Source organism: Parasteatoda tepidariorum, chromosome 6 (genome assembly GCF_982258835.1).
Source record: "Parasteatoda tepidariorum strain Cologne lab strain chromosome 6, Ptep-v5.0, whole genome shotgun sequence".
Taxonomy (NCBI): domain Eukaryota; kingdom Metazoa; phylum Arthropoda; class Arachnida; order Araneae; family Theridiidae; genus Parasteatoda; species Parasteatoda tepidariorum.
This window is the reverse complement of record NC_141760.1, coordinates 109,455,388-109,478,710: the sequence shown is the minus strand read 5'-3', so window position 1 is coordinate 109,478,710 and position 23,323 is coordinate 109,455,388. Positions and strand designations below refer to the sequence as shown.

At 27.0% G+C, this 23,323-nt stretch overlaps 1 protein-coding gene across 2 annotated transcripts; it reads right to left on the bottom strand.

The window, feature by feature from the left end:
- Positions 1–11: 11 nt before the first annotated feature.
- Ercc1 (DNA excision repair protein Ercc1) lies at positions 12–20,084 on the bottom strand. Of its 2 annotated transcripts, XR_006225256.3 has the most exons (11): positions 19,926–20,084; positions 19,655–19,839; positions 14,331–14,394; positions 12,858–12,961; positions 11,165–11,264; positions 10,993–11,069; positions 8,959–9,058; positions 5,609–5,680; positions 4,880–4,948; positions 3,100–3,158; positions 12–666 (listed from the first exon to the last, which is right to left on the bottom strand). XR_006225256.3 is itself a non-coding variant. In XM_021145919.4 (10 exons), exons 1-10 carry the CDS (start codon positions 19,986–19,988, stop codon positions 610–612), a joined length of 891 nt encoding a protein of 296 aa, XP_021001578.1. In that variant the 5' UTR covers positions 19,989–20,084; the 3' UTR covers positions 12–609. The 2 variants fall into 2 exon arrangements, 1 of the variants encoding a protein (XP_021001578.1); XM_021145919.4 differs by lacking the exon at positions 3,100–3,158.
- Between the last annotated feature and the right edge of the window lie 3,239 nt (positions 20,085–23,323).

Here is a 23,323-nt window from a genome sequence, read left to right as displayed (position 1 = left end):
CATAAAATTGCTTTGTTTTTTATGCTTCTCTTCATTTATAGATGTCTCAGATTTAATTAAAAAAAAATAAAAGCTGGTTTTGACATTGATTTGATTGATTGACACTGATTTTTCTGTCTAGTTTTCTTTCCAACTGAAAGAAACTTAAAAAAACACAAATGATTATTTAAAAATCATATAAAATTGTACATTTAGAATAAAAAAAATCAGGAATATCAAAAAGATTAGGTCAAAATGTTTTTAATCAGGAAAAGTAAGAAACAAAATAAAAATAGGAAACAGCTACGAACCCTGCAACAGTAGCCATATTAAAATATTTTGTAAATATCGTACTGGTAGTAATTTTATCATGTATATTTCTAAGTTCAGTAGTGATATTTTAATAAGCAAGGTTATTTCTTGTCACCCTGTATGTAGTAAGACTTAATTCATTTTTTAAAAATGCATTTATTTACACGAAAACATGATGTTGAAATAGGTCAATTCAATGTGAAAGTAGAAAAAATGAAGACATTAAAAATAACCTAACAGAACATTACAAGTGAAAAAAATATATACAGCATATCTTGTAAGAAAAAATAAAATAAAACTATTAAATAAATATAAGCCTTATTTCATTTTTTCCTTTTTCAATGGTTTTCTCAATGCTTCATACAATCTGTTGGCCTGAAAAAAATATGCAAAGATTATTTCCAATTTAAGTTAATAAAGATATGCATATTAATGAAAATAAAATAAAATTAAAAAAAAAAGATACATTTAAAAAAATAATATTCTTGCCCAATTTTACTATAAATGTTTTTCTAAGTTTATATCTTTTATACATGTTTTTATAAGACTTTAAATCAATGCATGTAAGTACCAGCCTTTAAGTGATTTTTAAGAAAAAGAGGTTTATTTAGATAAAAACAATCAGTAACAATTGTTTGAAACCTATTTCTTGACTTTATTTTAAAAGTAGGAACACTAAGACGCAAAGAGTTAAATGTTAGGTGATATGTATTTTCCCATTTGGAAGTTTTTAAACTTGAAATAAAAGCAAGACATAATTTTTACTATCCTAAATTTGTTGAAATAAAAGGCAGAAATCTTAAAATGGCTTTGGTTAACACATGCAAGAAAAATATCAGTTTATTAAAAAGAAGTAATTTTTTACTCTAAGAATCAACACTAATTTATTGAGATATCAGAATATCAACAAGACACATCATTTCAGGAAACTAAATTTACTCAGCCAATATGCATCACTATCTTCAAAATTCAATTTTGTTTGCGATGCCAATCATAAGTTATTGTTTAAGATAAGTTCAATATACCATGTACAAATCAAGGATACTGATGATCTTAAATTGAAAAATAATATCCTTAAAAATTTCCGGAAACATGCTTTATATATATCTGAAAGAATAAAAATTTCAATGTAACGAATATTTTTCGAATCCCCAAATGAATCTCCATACAAACAATGAATTAAAAATAACAATGCTACAAAATTCTTAATCAGATTTAATAAAGGTGAAAATAAGCAACAATTCTCATTTTCTCTCAGGATCAAAATATTTTTCCATTCTTCATAAGTACACAATGATCTCAGAATTAAAATATTTTTGCATTTTCAAAATAAAAAATTTCAGATATGAAAGGGACAAGTCAAAAAAGGTGAATCACTCAAAAGGGACCACCCCGAAAAGACTAAACCCCAACCCAATCACGTTTGAAGAAGTAAAAATACACGAGTCTTTCCAAAAGAGTGATTTCCAGTACAGTTAGTTGTTTGAAAATGAGCGTAATTTGGCGAAGTTTGTTATTTGTACTGGTTCTAAATAATTTGTACTGAAAAAAAATTACGGATTAAGGAATTTCTGATACGTAAGTGATAATAAATCCATTATTTTCTTTTAATTTAATTGTTTTTGTGAGATTTTAAAATATTGATTTGATATTTTCTAAGTGTGGGGTACAAATAGATCAAACTGTAATAAAATGCAATATTTATTATTTTTTTATGCGAAAAATTCCAATGCAATAAAATAGTTTTGGTTAATGCTAAAATTCGTAATATCGGTACAATGAATTTTGGTTATTAAGTAGCGATTGTTTTGGTTCCTTGGAATTCGCTAAAACGGGAATCGCTGTATTTTAAAATTAAATAAATAAAGAAGTAATGAAAACAAATAAAAAAATTTTTCATTACTATTTTCAAGAACATCTGAATTGCACTGTGGTATCAAATGATTTTTGATATGCTTAAAATTGAAGGATTTTCTGTTGTCAAAAAGCAAATTCTTATATCTTAAGAAACTATGTTCAACATCAACCTTTGTTATTGGAGGATATTAAAATAGCAAGATTCAATGCAAAATTTATAAAATAAAAAAAATTAACAAACAAGCAAAATTCCCATAAAATGAAAATTATCATTCGAAGTTCATAAAAAATCATTAAAAAAAGTTTAAAAAATATGAATGAATCAAAAAAACATCAATAATGCCCCCCTCCCCCCCAAAAAAAACATTCTAAAATTCAGAAAATGTGTTTATCATCAACATCCTAGTACTGATCGAACATATAGCAAAATTTGTATACTTAAAGGAGATTAAAATTATATATTAAAAAATTTATCTAGTTTAAATTTAATACAGTAAAAACGTTCAACCAAAGAAACAAAATTTTTAGAAATTAGTAAATAAATAAATGTTAATTTTATATTTTCTTTATTTTCAAAACCTTCAATTAATTAAAGAAAACTAACTGCAAACTTTGAAAATGAATTTTTTTAAGCTAATATTTTTATAGATAATTTTTAGTTTCTTATTCTAAATTTATATACTCTAGATATATTTAGTTTCTTATTTTGAACAAACCAAGAGAGTAATTTCAAACTTTTACACTAACCACAAATCATTTCCCCCTCTCCTACAAAATTAATTATTTTTAAAAACTTCAATGAATCAAAGAAAACTAACCAGAATCTTTGATAAGGAATTTTCCTAAGCTAGCATTTTTATAGATGTTTTTTATTCTAAATTTATACTCCAGATATATTTAGTTTCTTATTTTCAACAATTCAAGAGAGTAATTCCAAACTTTTACACTAACCACAAATCATTTCTTCCTCTCCTCTAAAATATTCTTCAATTTTTATTATTTTCAGTTCACTAAATGGAATTAAAGCTACATTAAATACAGAGTACATTATATAATATTACATTTGATGCAGAAATATTTTGAATAATTGTTTTACTTAACTATTTTTTGTTTTATGTTGCTATATTCTGTCAATTTACCTTTATAATTTTACTTAAAATGCAGATATACTTTTTTTTTGAAGAGTGTCAGTTTCTTTCACCATCTGCAACTTTTTTCTCTTCATATTTTAAAAATAATAATATTAATAACAATAAACTGATAGCAGGATAACGTACATATTTTTTGAAATTGTAAATTTTTTAAATAAAATAAAGATCAAGTGAAAATGTAAAGATTTTTCTCCTTTATCCCCATAACTGAATGGTAAGTAATAATTTCTCTTCTTTTTTTTTATTTTTAAATCTGGCACCCAAAACTATGTATTAGGCAGGTGTCAGCATGCAGTGCTGCAAAAACAGTTTCAGAAATTTAAGTTTGAGAGAAAAGTTTTTACTATGGGTTGTGGTATAATTTTATTCAATAAAATATATTCATAACAAGCCAAAACTTATTCAAATTTTTTTTTTTTAAAAAGCAAAATATTTTTTTTCCTTAAAAAAATTGTTAAATTTTTTCACTTAGCTTAAAAATGCTATTACTTTTCCAGTTTTGAATCAGAGATAACTTATAATTTGTTTTTGTATTTAGAATAAGCTGATTTGATATTTTGAAGCTATGGATTAATTTAAATTTTCTTCATAAGTATTGTTGTTTAAGTTTCGAATTAAAGTTAAAAAGGAAAAATTTTTTGCATTGATTTTTTATCTGTCCCATGTTCACAAGTGCAAATTTTGCTACCAGTATGGGATTTAAGTAGGATAAAAATTTTTTTAATAATAGTCTGAAAAACTTTTATCTGGAGTGATACATCTTAAGAGACATATATTTATTACATAAATCTTGAACTTGATGTCAATTTTTTTTTTATCATTAGTTATTTGGATGCTTTCTCTATGGTTTCGTTCCCAGTTTCTTTTGAACATTATTATAGACATTTCAAATTAAATTTAAATTAGTTATAAGTTAGGGTAATTTTAATTTTTCTAATATCTAGTCTATATTTAACTGCACTTGAGTTGCAGAAAAATTTTGATTTATGAACTGCTGCAGATTTGCTTAGAATGAGACTATAAAAATCTTTCTTTTGTTCATTTTTTTTTCTCATTGATTTTTCAAAAAATTTGAGATGAAAAATGTACTACTGTGCCTGCTGTTGTGCAGAAGGGTTTCTGTGACATACGTGAAACATGACAATATGAAAAAAAATCTCTTTTCCTTTTTTGAAAAAGAGATTCATTAATTTGGATTGTTTAAAATTGTATGGCATTTATGCTTCTAAAAATGGAAGTTTGGATATAGGACTTTGTGGAACATAACTAATTAAATATAGCTTCAAATGTGAGAATGTTTCTCAGAAAAACCTGTTTTGTCTTATTTAAGTAGTCAAGTGTAAATTTCACTGGATATGCAACAACAAAAATGTTGCATATTCTTCAAAACAAATAAACTCGACAAATAAAAAAAGATTTAACAAGTTTCTTGATTAAGAAACTTCATTTAAAAAAAAAACTTTTTAAATAAGCTTTTGGAGAAATTTTTTTTTTTCTTTTGAACCTGATTATTAGATATAAAAAGTGGAAGAAGTTATTTAAGACAAAACTTTCTAATTTACCCAAATTCCATTACTTACTTTTAATGGCCCCATACCATGACATAGTGTTAATTCTTCAACAGATGCTGACACAATACCTTTTAGAGTCTAAGAGAAAATATTTTTGTTTTTAACATGAAGTAGTAATATTCAACATTCATAGAGAACTATTTAACTTTCATACACATTTTACAAAAATGGTTTGCCTTTACAAATTGATTCTGTATAGAGATAATATCCAGAATTTGCCCTTGCATACTAAAATAATTTTATTTTTCAGCATTTTTGCAAATTTTTAAAAATTTATATTTAAAAAAAATTTAGTTTATGATTGTGATAATATTATTTTAACTGAATATTTTTTAAGTGAATGGAGTGAGAAACTGGAAGAATGAGTCTATAAATAACTTTACTAGAGGACTTTAGTAATTCGCAAACTCATTTTTCTTTTACCTATCATTACATTTTTATTCCCTTTTTGTGTCAAACTTTTTATTTGTAATGAAATGTTAGAGCCATACTCTTAAGTTTAATTATTTTTAAATGAAAAACATTTAAAGAAATTTATGCAATTAAAACTGGGAAGGTCCTTAACAATCATGATTTTAGGGATTAACAGGCAGGAGGACTATTTCAGTTTTTCTGTAAAAAGATAAAATGGAACCCCCCCCACATTTTTAACATCAATTGAATAAATATTGAAAAGAAGAGAAAATTGCGATTTTAGAGAAAGTATGTAAAAGTGTATAACTTATAAGTAGTACTTACCTTAAAGGTAGAAAGCAAAACCATTGCATCTGTCTTATTGATTGATCTTATTGTTGTCAAACAATCCACAAGCTAAAAAAAAGTTTTTTATTATGAAACTATTAGGAGATTTTCACTTGCATGTGGGTAAAGTATAGTTACAGTTAAAATACACAAAATGAATTACTCAAATTTTATATATATATATATATACAGTGTAACGTCCCGTATCCGGACGTCCCTTTCCCGGACACTTTTTAAAAATCAAAATAAACAAACATCTCTCCATCTTCACCTTTCCTAAAAAAAAGATCTTTTGACAAATTTTCTCTTTTTCTAGCTTGCACTGAACCTCTGATTTATGCATTGAACCCATAAATCACCAGAAAGGGGAAGTGAAGATCTACCAAGACCATTGAGTGACCAAAACATTCGTTCTTCCCCATACCATGTAATATTTAGGAGGCGGGGGAAAAAGGGGGTAACATTCTTTCTTTAGCAGATTCTTTCAGTCATAAAAGAAAAAATAAAGAGAACCCGATCAGTGTATCCCGCCTTTATGCTTAATTGATAGCCAATGATTGGAGAGAAAACAATAATTTGTTACTTCCCCACCCTCAACTTAAATGATCTCCTCTTTACACTTATTTTCTTTCACAAATAAGGAGGAAATGAATTTTTCTCCTCCATCTACCCACCTTAATGAATGACGGGAATTTCCCTTTCTTGCTTGAATCATTCTAGTTAAAAATGGCAGATTATTATTTTCATACGTCAATTTTTTTTAGTTTTCTATATTTTAAGTAATAATATTTTTTTCTAATATTTCATATTTTATTGATTAGATATTCTAATACTAAAACATTATTCCCCTTAAAAATAGTGTTTATTTATTTTTTGCTTCTTAGATTTAGATCATTTTAAGCTTTGTTCCAGAATTTCCCCTTCCTGCTTGAATCATTCTGGTTCAAAATGGCGGATTAATATTTTCGTAACTGTTAAATTTTTTTCGTTTTCCATATTTTCAGCAATAATATTTTTTTTTCTAATATTTTATATTTGATTGATTAGATATTTTAATACTAAAACATTATTCCCCTTAAAAATAGTGTTTATTTATTTTTTGCTTCTTAGATTCAGATCGTTTATTAAATCATTTTAAGCTTTGTTTACCTTGGGGGTGTATTATACGGAAAAATCTATTATACGGACTTCTGGAAACCCCACCGATTCCGGATACGCGACTTTACACTGTATATATATATATATATAGTACATAAGCGAAGATGTGAAAAAGTTGGTTGTAGTTTTCTTTATAGGTCCCTTAGCCATCTTCATTAATACACAACAATGTTACACCACTAAAATTACAAGAATTCTTGTCAAAATATCAGAAATAATGGTCTAGAGCCTTTTGTCACCCTTATCAGGTCCCTTCTTATTGGTCAGAAATTCACATGATATGCTTCCTTAATTAACAAAGAAGGTCCAGATTTCTTTACTTGTCACCAGACTTGTATTTACCTGCAATATTGATTCCTTATCTTTTCTTAGAATCCTTTTCTATGCTTATTTTGATTATTATTGTAAATTAAAACTAAAAGCAGTGCTCTTTTATTATACTGGGAAGCTTCTCCCTTTGCTTGCCAACCTTCATGACTGATTTTTAAAAACTTTGATGTAAATTTTAAGATTTATACCTAGCAAAATCCAGGGTATCTGCTACATTTCAGATTTTCAAATTCATGACTTAAAGAAGTTACTATTTTTTCTGACAAAAACACAAGAATAAATTTCAAAAGCATTATAATAACATTAATTGAAATGATAGGTATAACCAAAACTGTTATACTCTGCATCCTCATATTTGTAGATTTTAAATTAAAAAAAAAAAACAGGGCAAAGAAAGAGTTGAAGCAATAAAATAGCTGAAAAAATAGGAAAGCAAATAATTTTTCTTCTTCTTTTCTGTAATAAGAATTATATTCTAAAGATACTTTTCTTGTTCATCGGAAAAGAAAGAAATACCGCTGATTTTTCTGTTCTCATTTTGGAATTAAAAAAAAAAATAATAATAACAAAAATTCTGAAATCACAGAAGTTTAAAAGATAATTTGCTCTAGAAAAGATGTTTTTGAAGAACACCATGATTTTTAAAGAACATGATAAAAACATTTTATATTTTAATAAAATATGACTGTGAGTGGGGATTTTGTTACAAATTCAGATATTCAGAACACCATGAAATTGAAGGAAGGGGGTAAATTCCTTTTTAAAAATTAGACTTTTTAGCAACCCAAATCCATGACTTTCCATGATTTAAAAAAAAAGTTAAAATCACGACATTTACTGACCAATTTTGTTCAATATTGATACCCTCATTCTTATTTATTCACTTTTTTGTTATATTTGACAGCAATCAAACGTGAGCTTAAAAAATGAGGATTTTAAGAGAGAAACAGAATTTTTTTTCTAACAATGGATAAATAGTCATTAATTAAAGCAAAAAAGTACTTAAAATTGCAAAAATAAATTGGAGTTTTGAAAGTAATCCCTTTTTTTTGGTTTTAAATTTCAACTATGTTGCCACACTTTAGCAGGTTGTAGATTGTTCTACCTGGTTTTTCCTACAAGTTTAAAAGTTGATAATTTTTGAACTAATAATTGAAACTTATTTCTTTTTTTATTCTAGTGTACTCCTTGTAAAAATTTTTCACATGCTGTATTTCCAAATTTTTAAGTCTTGCAGCTTTTGTGCAGTAAAATGGCATCTATTGGGGAAAAAAAACTGCAATAATTTTTAAACAAATTGTAATGAAAAAAAAAATGTTCAGAGACAAAAATTGGCTTTTGGACAAGTCGATTTTCAACTCTGTAGCTGTATTTTTGCACCCTGCACAGTGGCTAGAAAGGTAAATTTTATCACAAGTTTAACAATGAATAATTGTTGGGCTAATAATCGAAAGATAATTTTTTTATTCCATTGTACTTACTGAGCATTTTTCTACATATGCAATTAAAACAACAAATACAAAATAGTAGAACATTATAAAGAAATTAACCTTTTGCACATTTGTGAAAAAAATATTTTCTTAAGCAAATAAATATTAAATAGAGATTATGAAAAAAAATGTAAAAGAATTTGCAATAGTAATGTAGGTTTAATTTTTATTTCAACAGAATTGCGAACTAAATCTTTGGAATCAAATTTGATTATAGAACAAAGCATGATAAATTTTTTTTTTTTGATTTATAAATCTATTTAATGTCATGAAAACAAATATGATTGAGATGCCTTTTTCAACACGAAATTTCTTTTAGTTATTATTTAATAATCTAAATAGAATATGAAATCTTTTTGATAACATTACCTGTGAATAATTATCATTGTCTTGCCTCTTTTTAATGAAATCAGCTGACTTATTTTCAAACATCTTATATGTTTCTAAGTAACTGCCAGCTTCCTCTGCACTAAAATAAATAAATAAAATTGTAGTTTCTAATATATATTTCATGACAAGGTTTCTAAATTCAAAAAAATATTAATTTAAGGTTTTTTGTTTAAGCCTTTTCCTCAAGGAAAATATAAAAGACAATTTGAGTGTCTTAAATGTGAAGGAAGTTTCTAATCTTGAACTATGTACACAATAGGCTCCGAACCTTTTTTAAGATCACTGCTTATTAACAAGAAAGAAATTAACAACATTCTCCCTTCAAATTTTGAGTAACCAATAAATTCACGTTTAATTTTCATAAAAAACTTTTTATGAAAGTAACTCAAGTGTTTTCAAAAACATTAATTCCCCACATACCCTTTCCATTTAAATTAATTAGATATTAAAATCTATATTTTATAAATGTTTGTAGCAAAACTTTATTTATGCAAAGAGTAAGGTCAACCTTTATCAGAAGGTCTAGTACTGAGTGAAACATATTAATTCAGACAATTATATTTTATGAGTTATAGGAATTCTGAAGTTAAAAGAATTCTAAAGTTTTCAATTAAGAAGTTTAATTAAATCATTATGCATATTAGTTGTTTAGATAAAACTAGGATCAATATTTAAAAGAGATCAAAAAGGCACAATTTTAATTGTATAAGAATATTACAGGGCCCTTTTACTTAAAGTGTATATTGTAAAATTTTAACAAAACAATTTTAAAGTAAGCCTTTGCAATTAAAGCATGATAAAAAAAACAACACAAACATGAATAATATGAAGAACAGTGGTAAGAGTAAATGAACAAAAAATGAGGGATGACCAAGTGTCTCCTCATGAAAGAAAATTTTTAGAATTATTTTTATAAAAAAATAAAATAAATTTATGGATTGATTTAAAAATGAGTTCGTTTGACATCACTGGGTTTCGAACCTGGTTCACCTCATTGGGAGGCGAACACTCTATCTCCTGAGACACCACAGCTCTGGGCAATATATTGCAAATAATCAATTTAGCACATTCATTGTCTCAGAACTCTGATTTAAGATGTCAATATAAGAAGACGCTTAGGATTTAGCATGCGCAATTAACACACATGAATCATACGATTTTGACTAGCTATGAAGACAATGTTAATTTTGTAACGTTAAATGGCAAGGAGAAAATTTAATCAGAAGTTGCGGCTTCATGCGGGATTTTACGCTTCTTGAAGCTTATTTTTGGTGGGACTTCAATTACTTTGTAATTGTTGTGAATTATTTTTTAAAAGGGATTCAAGAATTCTTTTGAAGATAATTTTTAGTAGAACTTCTCTCACTTTGCGATTACTGTGCATTATTTCCTTTCGAAGTTAATCAGGATGCATATCCAGATTTTTTAAGAAAAGATAAGCATCTTTTAAGCACTCAAAAAATATTTTCAAACATTTTTCAAAAAAACAAAACAAAAATATCACAAATAGGATGTGTGATAGTAATAAAAAATATTTCTTCCAATTATTTAAAGTTCTTCATTTATAAACATGAAATCAACAAAATGCAAAAACATTATCAGAGTTAATCATGATAAAATAACTAGTTTCTGAAATATTTTGCAGAGAACATTGAGAAAATCATTCTTTTTTTAATAATTTATGATGATAATATTGAAAGATTATCATCATATTATCATTTTGAAAGATATATTATCATTTTGAAAGATAGAAAATTAAGTACCTTTTACCAACACCCAGTGAAAAAAATACTTTTAAGGGCTTTTAAAAAACGTAAATAAAAAATAAGCAACTTTAAGCATTTTTTAAAAATGCTATGCCTTCTGTCAATCTATTAATGAAAAAATATATATATATACAAAAAAGATTCTTTAATGCTTTTTTTTTTCCATTTCAAACAGTACAATTTAATAGTGGTCCATTAATAATTTACACTTTGTTATAACAACTCTAAATAAAAGTGCTTTACAAACCTCCAACAGACCATTAATGTACAGTCAGCTAAAATTGAGATAACAGACAGGTCTTTCAAAGGTGGGTTCGGTTCAGTCTAAAACAAAAGGTTTAGAAATCACAGCTAGGTATTTACTATGTGAAACGTAGCACCATATAAAAAAGATAAAATATGTGATTAAGAGTACTCACTACATCTACTTGAACCAACAAAACACGCAGATTGTATGATTTCCCAAGAGCTTTCAATCTATCATGAATATAATTTGGATATAAGTTGTGATACCTCAAGCTGAAAAATAAATCAATAGTAAGTTATGCTTAGATGAATATAGCCGCCAATTAAATCAGAGAAAACTTTAGTAGATTTTAAGTCTACTATGAATTTGAAGTAAGCTAGGGATTCTTAAGCATTTTTTATTATAACAGAAAAACTTTTTTTTAAAGCTACCATTAAAAATAGAAATATTAACTGCAATTTAGTAGATTTTTAAATATAAAGTCTTTATTTTATTCTTAAATTCATGAATTTGAATATTTATAGATGTTGAAAAGAGCACCAAATACTTCTAAAAAGGAAGTGTAGTTCTGACCAGCATTCACAGATATATTAAAATTTGTTTGTTGTATATTCAGTAGATGCAATTTAAATTATTGCTAATCTCTTATGTTGCACACTGAAGAGTAAAAAGTAAGAAATCATGAAGCATTATATAGATGTGTAACATCACAAAAAAAAAACATTATTAAACATTAACTTACAAATATTAATATAAGTCAAATGCTATTTAATTCACTAAAAAAATTAAAAGAATACAAAAGACAAATACTCAAAGCTAAAGTAAACAAAAATAAAATGCAGAGTGCTTGATTGGATAGATAAAGTAACGATCTCTCCTTCAATCTAACGTGTGTCCAGTATCCAGACATTCAGAAGCATCTGAATAGCAATAAGGTGACACTGAAATTTTCTGACTTATAGTTAACGGTATACCATATAATTCTGATAAGAGTATTTTTTCCTCTGATGGAAAAGTGTTGAGGCCGGCATGATTAAATGATGAAGTATAGATTAGAAATGTTTTTAAAAGCGTAAGAATAATGCTCGGAGAAAATTAAATTTTTTTTTATACCATTCATTATCGAAAGCAAAAAATTCAACTTCAGAATGATTCTGTGACAAGAAAAGACATTGATATATACAGCACACAGTTAAATAACCAATTCTCTGAGCCTGCAATCTTGCTAAACATATATAGAAGAAAACATATATGGAAGAAAATACACAATATAGTTTGTCTATGCTACAAAGTCTGATGTCGTCTTACAAATATTAATACAATATCCATCTGCTACAAAGTCTGATGTCGTCTGCTGCTATGGAAATAAGAATAGTGCATTTCAGGGAGGGTAGCCTTTTTTCACTCTAGGGCTAACAAATCAGATCGAAGAAAATGATTCTCTTTCTCTTGCCAACCCGATCCAAAACTTGCCTGAAACAGTGATCCCCACAACCCTACTTGAAATAGTCATTGCCATTACCATATTGACCGCCATCGGTCCAGACAAATGGATAGGGGAGTTCTTACTTTAGACAAACTGTACCAGGTGGTCAGAATTAGTGTTTATAAACTCATTTGATAACTAATTCATTCCTTTATTCAAAAAAAAAATTTTTTTTTTTGACAAAAAAAAATCAATAATAATTGCTATTTTAAGATCTCCAAGTACCGTTTCCCAAAACCAACTAGTTATAAATTGCTAAAATATTTTTGCATTCAGCAGCGCAGGTTTCAAGTACCAATTCATTTTGCGTGAGAAACAAAATGTTTCAGATAAATGGAAAATGCTCGACCGAGTAACAGGATGCTTTGTCAATACAAACCTCAAAAACAGAGCACAGGATGTTTTTCCAATCACATAATCAGGCTCAATCTCACCGAACTCCCAGGGCACATTCCTTATGTGTTTCAACAGAGGATTTCCTCTCTGCAACATAAGAGATATTTAATGTAGACATTTTTTAAAAATAGTTTTTTAGTGGTCAGTATTTTTTAAAAAAAATAAGTGCATATCAGCAATAATAACTGTAAAAAAAAAACTAGAAAAAAAACTAAGAAATTGTTATGTAAAAAAAGACAACCATATGTAAAAGAAAATGCCCAGATTGTATTTTGTGTGTCACAAAAAACAAAGAAACAAATTAGAAAATTTCTAATAATAGTAGTTCATAAACAGATCGAAACACTGTATGGATTTATAATGGTATTGGTGCAAATCAAAACCACCAAAAAGTGATCACTCAAATATGCGATGCAAATTTTGTGTGTCGTAATTTTAAAAACCATGAGAAAATCAATTGCAATAACTGCTAAGGGAAAAAAAGAAGAAGATTTAAACACGAATTTATGATGGCATTGAGTGCTTAAAAAACTGATTAGTTGGTTACAAAGTTTAAATTTTTTTTTTTTAAACAAATCTGCATAAAAAAAGTCAGTATTGCTCATGGAGAAAAAAAAAAAGACCTTTATGAACAGAATAAATATAAAACACATTATAATAGCAAAAAATTTAGTAGATTGTAGTTGATAAAAATTGAATCAAAATTAAGCACCAGAAAATATCTTTTAAAGTTTGTACATAATTAAAACAAAACAAAACCATCAAACAAATTTTCTCCCCCTAATTTTTTTGCTATTTTATTTGAATTTTGTGATTTTTCTAGATTGAAAAATCTGTGTATTTTCCCTGTTCTGTAGTCAACCTAAATTTAAAAGTGGATAAAAAAATTACATTTTTATTACTGCCTACTACTATACTGCTTTGAGTTTTAATCACAGGAAAAGAAAGCTCTTTTTGAAAATCAAGTTACAAAGAGAGATAGACAGCAGAGTATAAAACAAAAGATATTTTACTTAGTAAATCAAAGTTTACATGGAATTTGTATAATAAGAGCGTCAATATCATAATAACCTTAAAGCATTGTGCACTTGCATTAATGACTCCTACTCAGGTAGAAAAGATAAATGGGTGGAAAAATTTAAGATAAATAACAAAAGTAACTTTGGATAACGACTAACATTCAAAGCATATAAATAAGTATGAATGATATTATGCAACTTATTACACAATCGATGAAATATTTCGGATTTCCGAAATTTTATTATTAAAAATTGAAACAAATAGTTTAAATCAAATCTAAGATAAAAATTTAGGAATATAGTTTATAGAAGTATATAGTTTTCATGAAGAAGGATTCCATTTTTAAAAACAAGGATTTGACAAAATCTAATTGAGCATTGAATTAATACAAGGAAAAAGAAATAAAATGCTTAGCTTACACCTCTTTTATATTTACCTGCCTAGGATTAACAAGAATCGCAGAGTAATTGCCTGGTTTTTCTAAATGTTTCTTTTCACTCCTGCAGTGAGAAAAATACAGTAAGGAAAAAGCTGCATTTGTAGACATTAAAAGCACGTAACTCAGTTAAATATCAAGTAATTTTTGTGAAAATAAGTCTTGGTTTAATTTACACTTAAATTCCAATTTTAAATTTTTTTTTATAAATTCAGAAAATTAAAAAAAAAAAAATCAAAAACTGGGTGTTACGGACATATAAGTTATGTTTGCAACAGCTAGTTTTTAAATTATATACAACCTATAAATTTTTAGCTGGATATTAATAGGAATTGGAGTAACTGTAAATGACTTTAAGATTTATTTTCACAAAAATTATTAAAAATGTTAATATTTTTTAAACTGAATTATTCATTTTTAAAGTTCGAAAATATGACATTTGGTTGATAAATAACTTGGAAAGCATTTTCTTTTATCGCTTTGAATAGTACTTATCCATTTCACCAACGTAATTAAATTCAGCTATTTCATTCATATTTTTAATTTCTTTTATTTATTCAAATAAAAATTTTAAAAAATAAATAAATAAAATCATACAGTTGAAATTAGTGATTTTCATTGGTGACTTTATTGCTTGCTACAACAAAATGCATAAAGCAGATTTTCAGAAAAAATTATTTCTGTTTAAGATAATTAGAGAATATTAATCTCACAATTAACTTAATATATTGATAATTATTACATTAAGACCATACAATTAAGTGTACAACTCAATGATTAAATTTAGTAACTGTTTTGAATTGTTATAGCATGTAAAACACTGAGGTGGTCTTTCTTGGAAGTTTCACTGTATGTACTTAAACTGCATAAAAAGTTTTGAAATATGTGATAGAAATATGAGACACTAATGACATTTTACTTATGCTTTATTATTTTAAAATTATAATTTAAACACCAAATGCATCTGGAGCACATTATATTTTACTTCTTGTCAGTAAACCGTCACGTCAAAAACCTCACTGTCAAAAATGTCAAAAACCTATATTCATATGTGAAATTTAATTAATACATAAAATTTATATATTTTTTTATAAAGGATAGTGTTTCTAAATATGTTCTAGAAAAAATAAATTAAAAATTTTGAAGAAACACTTATATTTTGAATAGTAACCAAAATCTTGTACTTTTGAAAGCTCACATCTTTTGTAATTGTAATATTATGTTTTCATTTTCATGTGTTATTGAAAATCTGCAGTGATATTATTAAGAAATTTATTTAAAACCAAATTTAGTATATAATATAGATTATACTAAAAATTAGACATTTTTAAAGATAAACATTAGCAGTTTTGTACATTAGACATCTTTTAAACAGGTTGGGCACATGCAACATTCACAATCAGGGAATTTTTGTATATTTTTAGCTCTTCTAAAGTAAACTGGGGGGAGGGGGATTAGTGAACTGCTTTCAACATACTTTGCTTGGTGGTGGAAAAATGTTCAAAACTAGTTATGTGCTACCGTATGCTGCGAGGAGCAAATGAACTAGACTATTGAATTTTGAATTAAATTTCTACTTCCATCATTTTCATTTTGATTATGTAATGTGATGCATGTTCTAATTTTTAAAATTATGTATTTAATTAGGGTAATTAAAAAATTTCCATAATAATTTGTTTACATATTTCATGGATCAGTGACTGTAATGTTCTTCTGTTTCGTTTGACTTTTGTGATTGGTTGTTAGTTTTTCAGAAAAATCAGTAATTCTGAATTTTAAATCTTAAATTTTTTTAAATTCATAGTTAACATAAGACAATACAAATTTAAGTGCTTTCTGTTAAATACACAGAGAAGTTAGTGTCGATTTACAGTATATTCAGCCTATTCATTTACTATGCTGAAAATTTAGTTTATCCAAATACTTGTGAATTTCATTTTGCTGAATACTATATAGTTTTGTTGAATATCTAAATATTCAGGCTGTTGAATAATTACTTCTTTCAAGATATACATTATTTGTATTCTTAATACAAAGGAGAAAAAAAATTAAGAGATGAAAATTGTTTTAAAATGATAAGTGTAATAATTATAAATAAATATAATAAACAATATGAATTATATTTATCATTATTCATAAATATAAATACTTTTAAATTCAAATTAACATACTCGATAATAAAGATATTCAGTCTAACATTAAAATTTTTTTTTATACACTTGTATCAAGTTTGTATTTATACAACATAACTTGTAAGTTCCTTATAAATATAAATATTAGTTAAATGTTCCTTATATGTCAAAAATGCATGGTAATAAACTTTTAATTTTCTTAAATATCAAAAAAAAAAAAAAAAATTTTTTTTTTTCAAAATATAAATATTTAAACAATTTTTGTGCAAAATTTTTCTGCACATGCATTTGAATATAAATTTCTGAGATTTTAAATCTGTTATTTTACCTTAATTTTAATAAAAAAATATTTTAAAACCTGCTGATTACCTATAGCATAATTAAATTTCCATATAATGCATGGCAACTGTTGGTAGTTTTGAAGTTTACATATTTTCTTGGCAAACTTTAGTTTTTGACGGTTTAAACCAGTATTATACCCTTGTCACGTCAAAAACCACTTTTTGACGTCAAAAACCCAACCCTGCTTCTTGTATATATTTTGAGCAAAACATACCATTAAGTAACTAAAATAAATCTTTTAAAGAGAAATATTGTTTAAAGATATGAAAGTTAATGAAAGGAAAAATGCCCCGGAAGTATACTATAAAACTATAAACTAACAAAACCGTTAAGTTCTTCATATGTATCAAAATTATGATTTTCATTACTTGTATTTCAGAGTAAATAGTCAAAATTCATTTAAAGAAATTAGACCAGTAATCCACAGATGCATAAGCATTTTCAGGCACAAAAACTAAAAAATGCAATGTTGAGGAACAATATTAATTTAAGGCTATAATTGCAAAAGAGGTAAGAGCATTTAGATTCTAGTTAACTATTACATGCAAAACTAAATTTTTGTTAGTCAGTCAAAATTAAAAATATTTAAAGTAAATAAATGAAAACATATGTCATAACATAGCAAATTGTTCATTTACGTTGCACTAAAGCTGCATAATGGGCTATTGGCGATGGCATGGGAAAGATCCCTGAGGATGATCCGAAGACATGCCATCACAATTTTGATCCTCTGCGGAGGGGATGGCACCAAGACGACCAGCACGCGAAGTTGAGTACTTTACGGTAGAACAGTTTAACGAGGACCAATACCGCACACCCTCAGTCCCTACGCAGGCTGATCCAAGTGGTCACCCACCCACACACTGGCTGCAGCCAGTGATGCTTGACTTCGGTGATCTGCTGGGAACCATGTCTTAACAATCAGTCCACTGCGGGACGACATAGCAAATTAATTGTCCTGATATATTTATTGGTAATATATAAGTTATTTACCAGTAATAAACATACTTCAAGTATAATACCCATTTTGTTTTATGTGCAAAAAAAAAGTGGATCGGAAAGATCCAAGGCTCACCCTGGGCTGTCGTACCACCAATAATGATTGTTATTGTCACCAGCAAATTATTATACTTACAGAGAATGAAAGATTATAAATTATCACTTTAGAGTTACTCTTATCCTCTTTCTCTAATTTTATTTATCAATATATTTAGAAATATAATAATAAAGCTTTTCATTATTTTTTGGACAAATCATTTGTTAACAATGAAATCAGACTTTAAAAAGACCCTAAACATTATATTTATAAAAATATTTTGAGCTTAATGATTTATTTAAAAAGAAAAAATCTGTTTTAATCAATGATTTCCTTTAAAACAGATGTGATTTTTTTTAAAATCATTCTGTTATAAATTGCAATTTTAATAATGATTTAAATCCTGTCTCCCCAAAAATCAGGTAACTTTTTTTTTTTGAAATGATAGATAAAATTGTTTTTGAAGTAAATGAAAATTTTAATTTTACTGTTTGTCTTTTTATATTTCAATCATACCCATCTACTATTATGTTTATTTGAATACATTAAGTGCTTTCAAAATGCATTAAATAGGAAGTTAGTGTTAACCAATTACTAAAGAAAGGCATTCTGTCCAGAGAAACTTACAATATTTTTTTTAAATAAATTCTGATCTAAACTAATTTACTCTTGATTGGATATCTAACTTACAAATTGCCTCCCCATCTTTAAAGTCATATGTTAAAGCAAAAATGCTAAAGCAAAAATAACCATGATTTTTTTTATTCAGTGATTAGTTTGCAACAAATAAATAATACTTTTTGAAACATTTTACTAAGAAATATCATATCTTTTAGCTATATTATTGTCTTTAATATTAAGTACTGTTAATATATTTTATCCGATGATTTGGCTGGGAAATATAATAATAATAAAAAAAATGATTTAAATGGAAAAAAAAAATTCAATTTAAATCAAATTAATCTAATTTTTTTTCTTTAAAAAATTATGAATTCTGCCCATTTTTAATGTATTATATAAATGTGATTGTCAGTGGCACTTTAAATTTTTTTAATCCATTTTATTCATACCATATTGGTACCTGTTAGCGCCAACTGCCATTGGTAAAGCACCCAAGGTTTTTGTTAACTTGTAGCATTTAATAAATAATTGCGTATTGAAGGATGACTATGAGTTATACTGTGTAAGTTGGCTCTCTTCTGTGATGTATTTCTGTTCTATTTCTCTTGTGTCATTGCCTAATTATCTCCAAAATTTTCAGACCCTCTTGGCACAGCCAACTATACGAAAATCTTAAGTTTATTTTTTCATGCAGCCACTCTGAGAAAAACTGTGAACTATACCAACAACTAAAAGTTAGAAGAGCACAGTTAAAAAAAATAAATGAATAAAAAAATCACATATTTTTTTCAACATTTATGTCAGAGCTTAACTGAAACTTTGAGGACCACTTACCAATTTCTGTACCTACAAAGAATTATCTCTCATAACAGGAAAAAAAAGTTTTCACAAGGAATAAACAAATAATGTAAAAAATAGATTAAGATGTCAAAATATTGGGGATATTTCTGTATCATGAGCTGTTGCACCAACTACAATCGCCAAGTTTCCAAAAAGATGTAAAATTTAAAAAAAAAAACATGTACCTTTTGAGTTGGTCCCTTTCTGTGATGATATTTTTTTAAAAGTTTCCAAGACTTTCATTGCTATCATTCTGCCACAGTTAGGATACGGAAATCTCCCCAAAATATTTTCATCAAACTTATAATAAATTATAAATTGAAACAAAATATTAAAAGGGAATGTATTCTCACTGATTGTCAATAGAGCCATCAAAAAATTTAGATTCCCGCAGATTTAAAAATTCTTTTTCAAATCTAGTTGAAGCAGCTTTTGAAGAAGTCGATTCATTTTTATCACTAGATGGAAGCGTCGATGAAGTGCTTTCGCTACTCTCTTTCTCGGTAAGAACTTTTCCCGATTTAAAACACTGAGGGCCCTATAAAATGAAGGAATGTTATCAGTCCAAATTCGAGAAATTACAAATATATATGGAATTTTTTTTAAAAAAAATGCAGTCTTTACACTTATAATATCGTCAAAGGAATCGTCTATAGTTTCAGGAACAGAAAATTTTTTATTTGACATTATTTTGTCTTTATTTACTTATTTAAATTCCAAGCAGAACTCTCAGATAAGATTTGGAGCTCTATACTTCGAAAGCGGCTTGTAGCTTTCATGCATTATATCAGACGAAATTGGAGACTGAATTGCTTAACAGCCACTGATTATGCAGAGTGTTGGCAGCTCTTAAATGCGCCATCTGGGAAGAAGGCTGGTTCCATGCCTTTTTCCCTTCCCTCTCCTTCTCTTTTCAGTTGTATAGGAATGTATTACGATATTTTTATCTCTTAATATTTTTATTTTCAGTGAATAAAAGTGTTTTTATTCATTGTCAAAAGGAGTCTTGGTTCGGATTTGATGGTGTCATCACACTTTTCAACTACAATAATAAAGAGTAATAGTAAACAGCGCGCATGCGTCGTCCTTGCATCAGTTACTATGGCGACCGATAATTTTTTTAGAATTTTGTTTTTCACTTTTAATTTTGTTATGCATTAAGTTGGTGAGTTTATTTTTGAGACATGGGACCAGAGAGATCCCATAAATACTTCTTGAGTTGTAAATAAAAAAAAAATTTCATTATTTTAGCGATAATTTTGTTTTTATTGTTTAAAATTTCCATGATGCTATCTTTTAGAACCATGTTTAATTTTGTTTTAATTGTTTAAAATTTCCACGATTCTATCTTTTAGAACCATGTTTAATTTAGTTTTCAGTTCCACATAGTTTCCTAACATAAAAGATTTTAATCTATATATGAATTAAGACAGAAACTGACGTACTTCCTTCTATGAATCTCCACACTCTAATGGTGAAAGCATGCACAGTGTTCATATAGGTAAAGAGTTTTGCTCTATGCTATCTGTAGCCCATTTTGATCGCAAATAGATATATTTTAGGATGATTTTTATCTTTGTTGGATCTTTATCGCTTAATCGTTGTTAATTACTATTTCGCAACATAATTATTTTATTTTGAAACAAAACACACTATAAAATAAGCTTCATTCAACTATTAAAGCAATATATTTCTACCTTCATTGCTTAAACTAAACATCTCGATAATCTTTTGATAAATTACAAGTTAGAAGTCCATATTTGTCATTAAATAAAATAATTTTGATTTAATGACAATATTTTTGAAAGCGAGTTAATTCCGTTTATAATAATAAATGCTGTAGGTAATAAGAAAAAACCTTTTTATAAATTTTTGGAGAACAGTTGCAGCTTTCTCAACATTCAGAGAGATAAAAATATACCGATATATATATATATATATATATATATATATATATATATATATATATATATATATATATATATATATATATATATATATATATATATATATATATATATATATATATATATATATATATATATATATATATATATATATATATATATATATATATATATATATATATATATACCGATATATTTTTATATATATCGTATATTTTATGTCGGTATATTTCATATACCGACTTCTCAACCATAAAAATTCGTTGAAGTTTGATAATTTTTTTACATGAATTAATTTTTTTACAGTACTTGAAACCCACAATAAAATATTTTTGCAAAAATTTAAAATGCATATTAGGAAACATTACGGAACACCCGGAAAGTTTGAAGAAAAAAACTTAGGTTATATTTCATAGAATTAAAATTAAAAAAAATCAGCTTGTGGGTCAAGACATTTTTTCTATTTTTATTTTGCTCTAAAATCACAGAATAATAGCAGCGTTGAAAACCCTTCAAAGAGTTAATCTAAATTTGTCAGTTATATAAATATATTTGTTTTTGTTAACTTACTTTAATTTTATTAAAGAAAAATATTTTTTAATTTGTACTGATGTTCTTAATTACGAGCAAGGAGCATTAATTTCTTTTAAGTGTTTAGAACTCCTGAAGACATGCATAAGAAGTCGAGCACTTTACGGTAGAACAGTTTGAAGAGAACCGATACCGCACATTCTCTGTCCCTACGCAGGCTCATAAGAGTGGTCACCCACCACTTATTAATTATGGCCAGTGATGTTCGACTTTGGTGCTCCACTGGGAACCGTATCTTTACGATCAGTCAACTGCGGGACTAGTACTTTGGAGAATATCTGTAGAGAGTTATTTTATGACCCAAGTATAATCATTTAGTAAAATTCTTTCTCCTTTTTTAAAAATTCAATTTGAAAGCGTTTGAGTGCAGATGAGCCATAGTTAATCATGGATCTCAAATATGGAGCTACCAATCCCATTATGTATCGAAAATTACAAGTTTAGTTACTTAAATGTAGTTTTCAAAAGCGTTTTAAAGGATTTTTGAAAGAATAATTATGATTACATAATTTTAGAATGGTTTCTGAATGCATATCATACTTTACATTTTTAGTCCTAGTTTGAATGAGCTGGTCTGACTTTACTGATAAGCTGCAGTAAGTTTTTAAGAAGTCTCCAACTCTCTATTTTTGTTACGTAGCATAATTAACGACAATTCAGCTTACCTCACTTAGCCTTTTTTTCAAAGTAGATTTTTCGAGGTCGAAGGATGGTTGATCGTGTAAAGCTAAGCGCAGATGGCGCTAGGGCTTAAAATTCATCGCAAGACATTGGATTTACTAATTCCGACGGATTTTTACGCGGAAGCTGAAAAAAACGCAACATCCAACATTATTATGCTTTCAGTGTTTACAATATAATGCGTTCTTTCAATCTAATTTTCAACGAAACAAACATCAAATGAGTTCGGAAGACTCAGCAAGCTTGCTATGGTGCTACCCAGAAAATTACCAACTGTGCTATTTTACACAAATATAGCCAAATTATGGATAACTTTTAAAACATGGCAAATCTTACACTTTTTTTATGCTATCATATTCATTTTGTTAAATTGGTTTTAGGCTCACGATCTGTAAGAATTAATAAATTACAGAAAACTCTTATAAATGGTAAAATTACGCGTAAATTTAAACACAAGTCACTAGAATAAAGCTTCCTAGAATATTAAGCCTGTTCACACATCGCCTCGTAAGCATAACATAAGCGGAGGGATACACCGGAAGTTTTCTAAATTTCTTCCGGTTTTGGGAAGCTTGTTTTTCTTTACATTCGATCAACCATCCATAGAGAACCCGCATTTTACAAAATTACGTATTTAATCAGCTATTTATTTCACCTGTAGCTAGTATCATAAACGTTATGAATTTCGATGCTTCTATAAAACAATATTTATAATTTTTCAAGACACCTATTTAAACGCGAGTCACAAATAATCAAAAACTGTCTGAGGATTTACCTTGTAGAATTTTATAACATCAAAAAAATTAAATTATGAGGGCTTTTTGTATTTTAACTTCACTTTTA

Excerpts from the sequence above, each read along its gene's own strand:
- Ercc1 (XM_021145919.4), bottom strand. The coding sequence starts at position 19,988 with ATGTCAAATAAAAAATTTTCTGTTCCTGAAACTATAGACGATTCCTTT. Across the intron at positions 14,395-19,654 it reads GATGGCTCTATTGACAATCA|GAGTGAAAAGAAACATTTAG; the intron begins GTGAGAATACAT and ends TTCTCACTGCAG. Across the intron at positions 12,962-14,330 it reads TTCTTGTTAATCCTAGGCAG|AGAGGAAATCCTCTGTTGAA; the intron begins GTAAATATAAAA and ends CTTATGTTGCAG.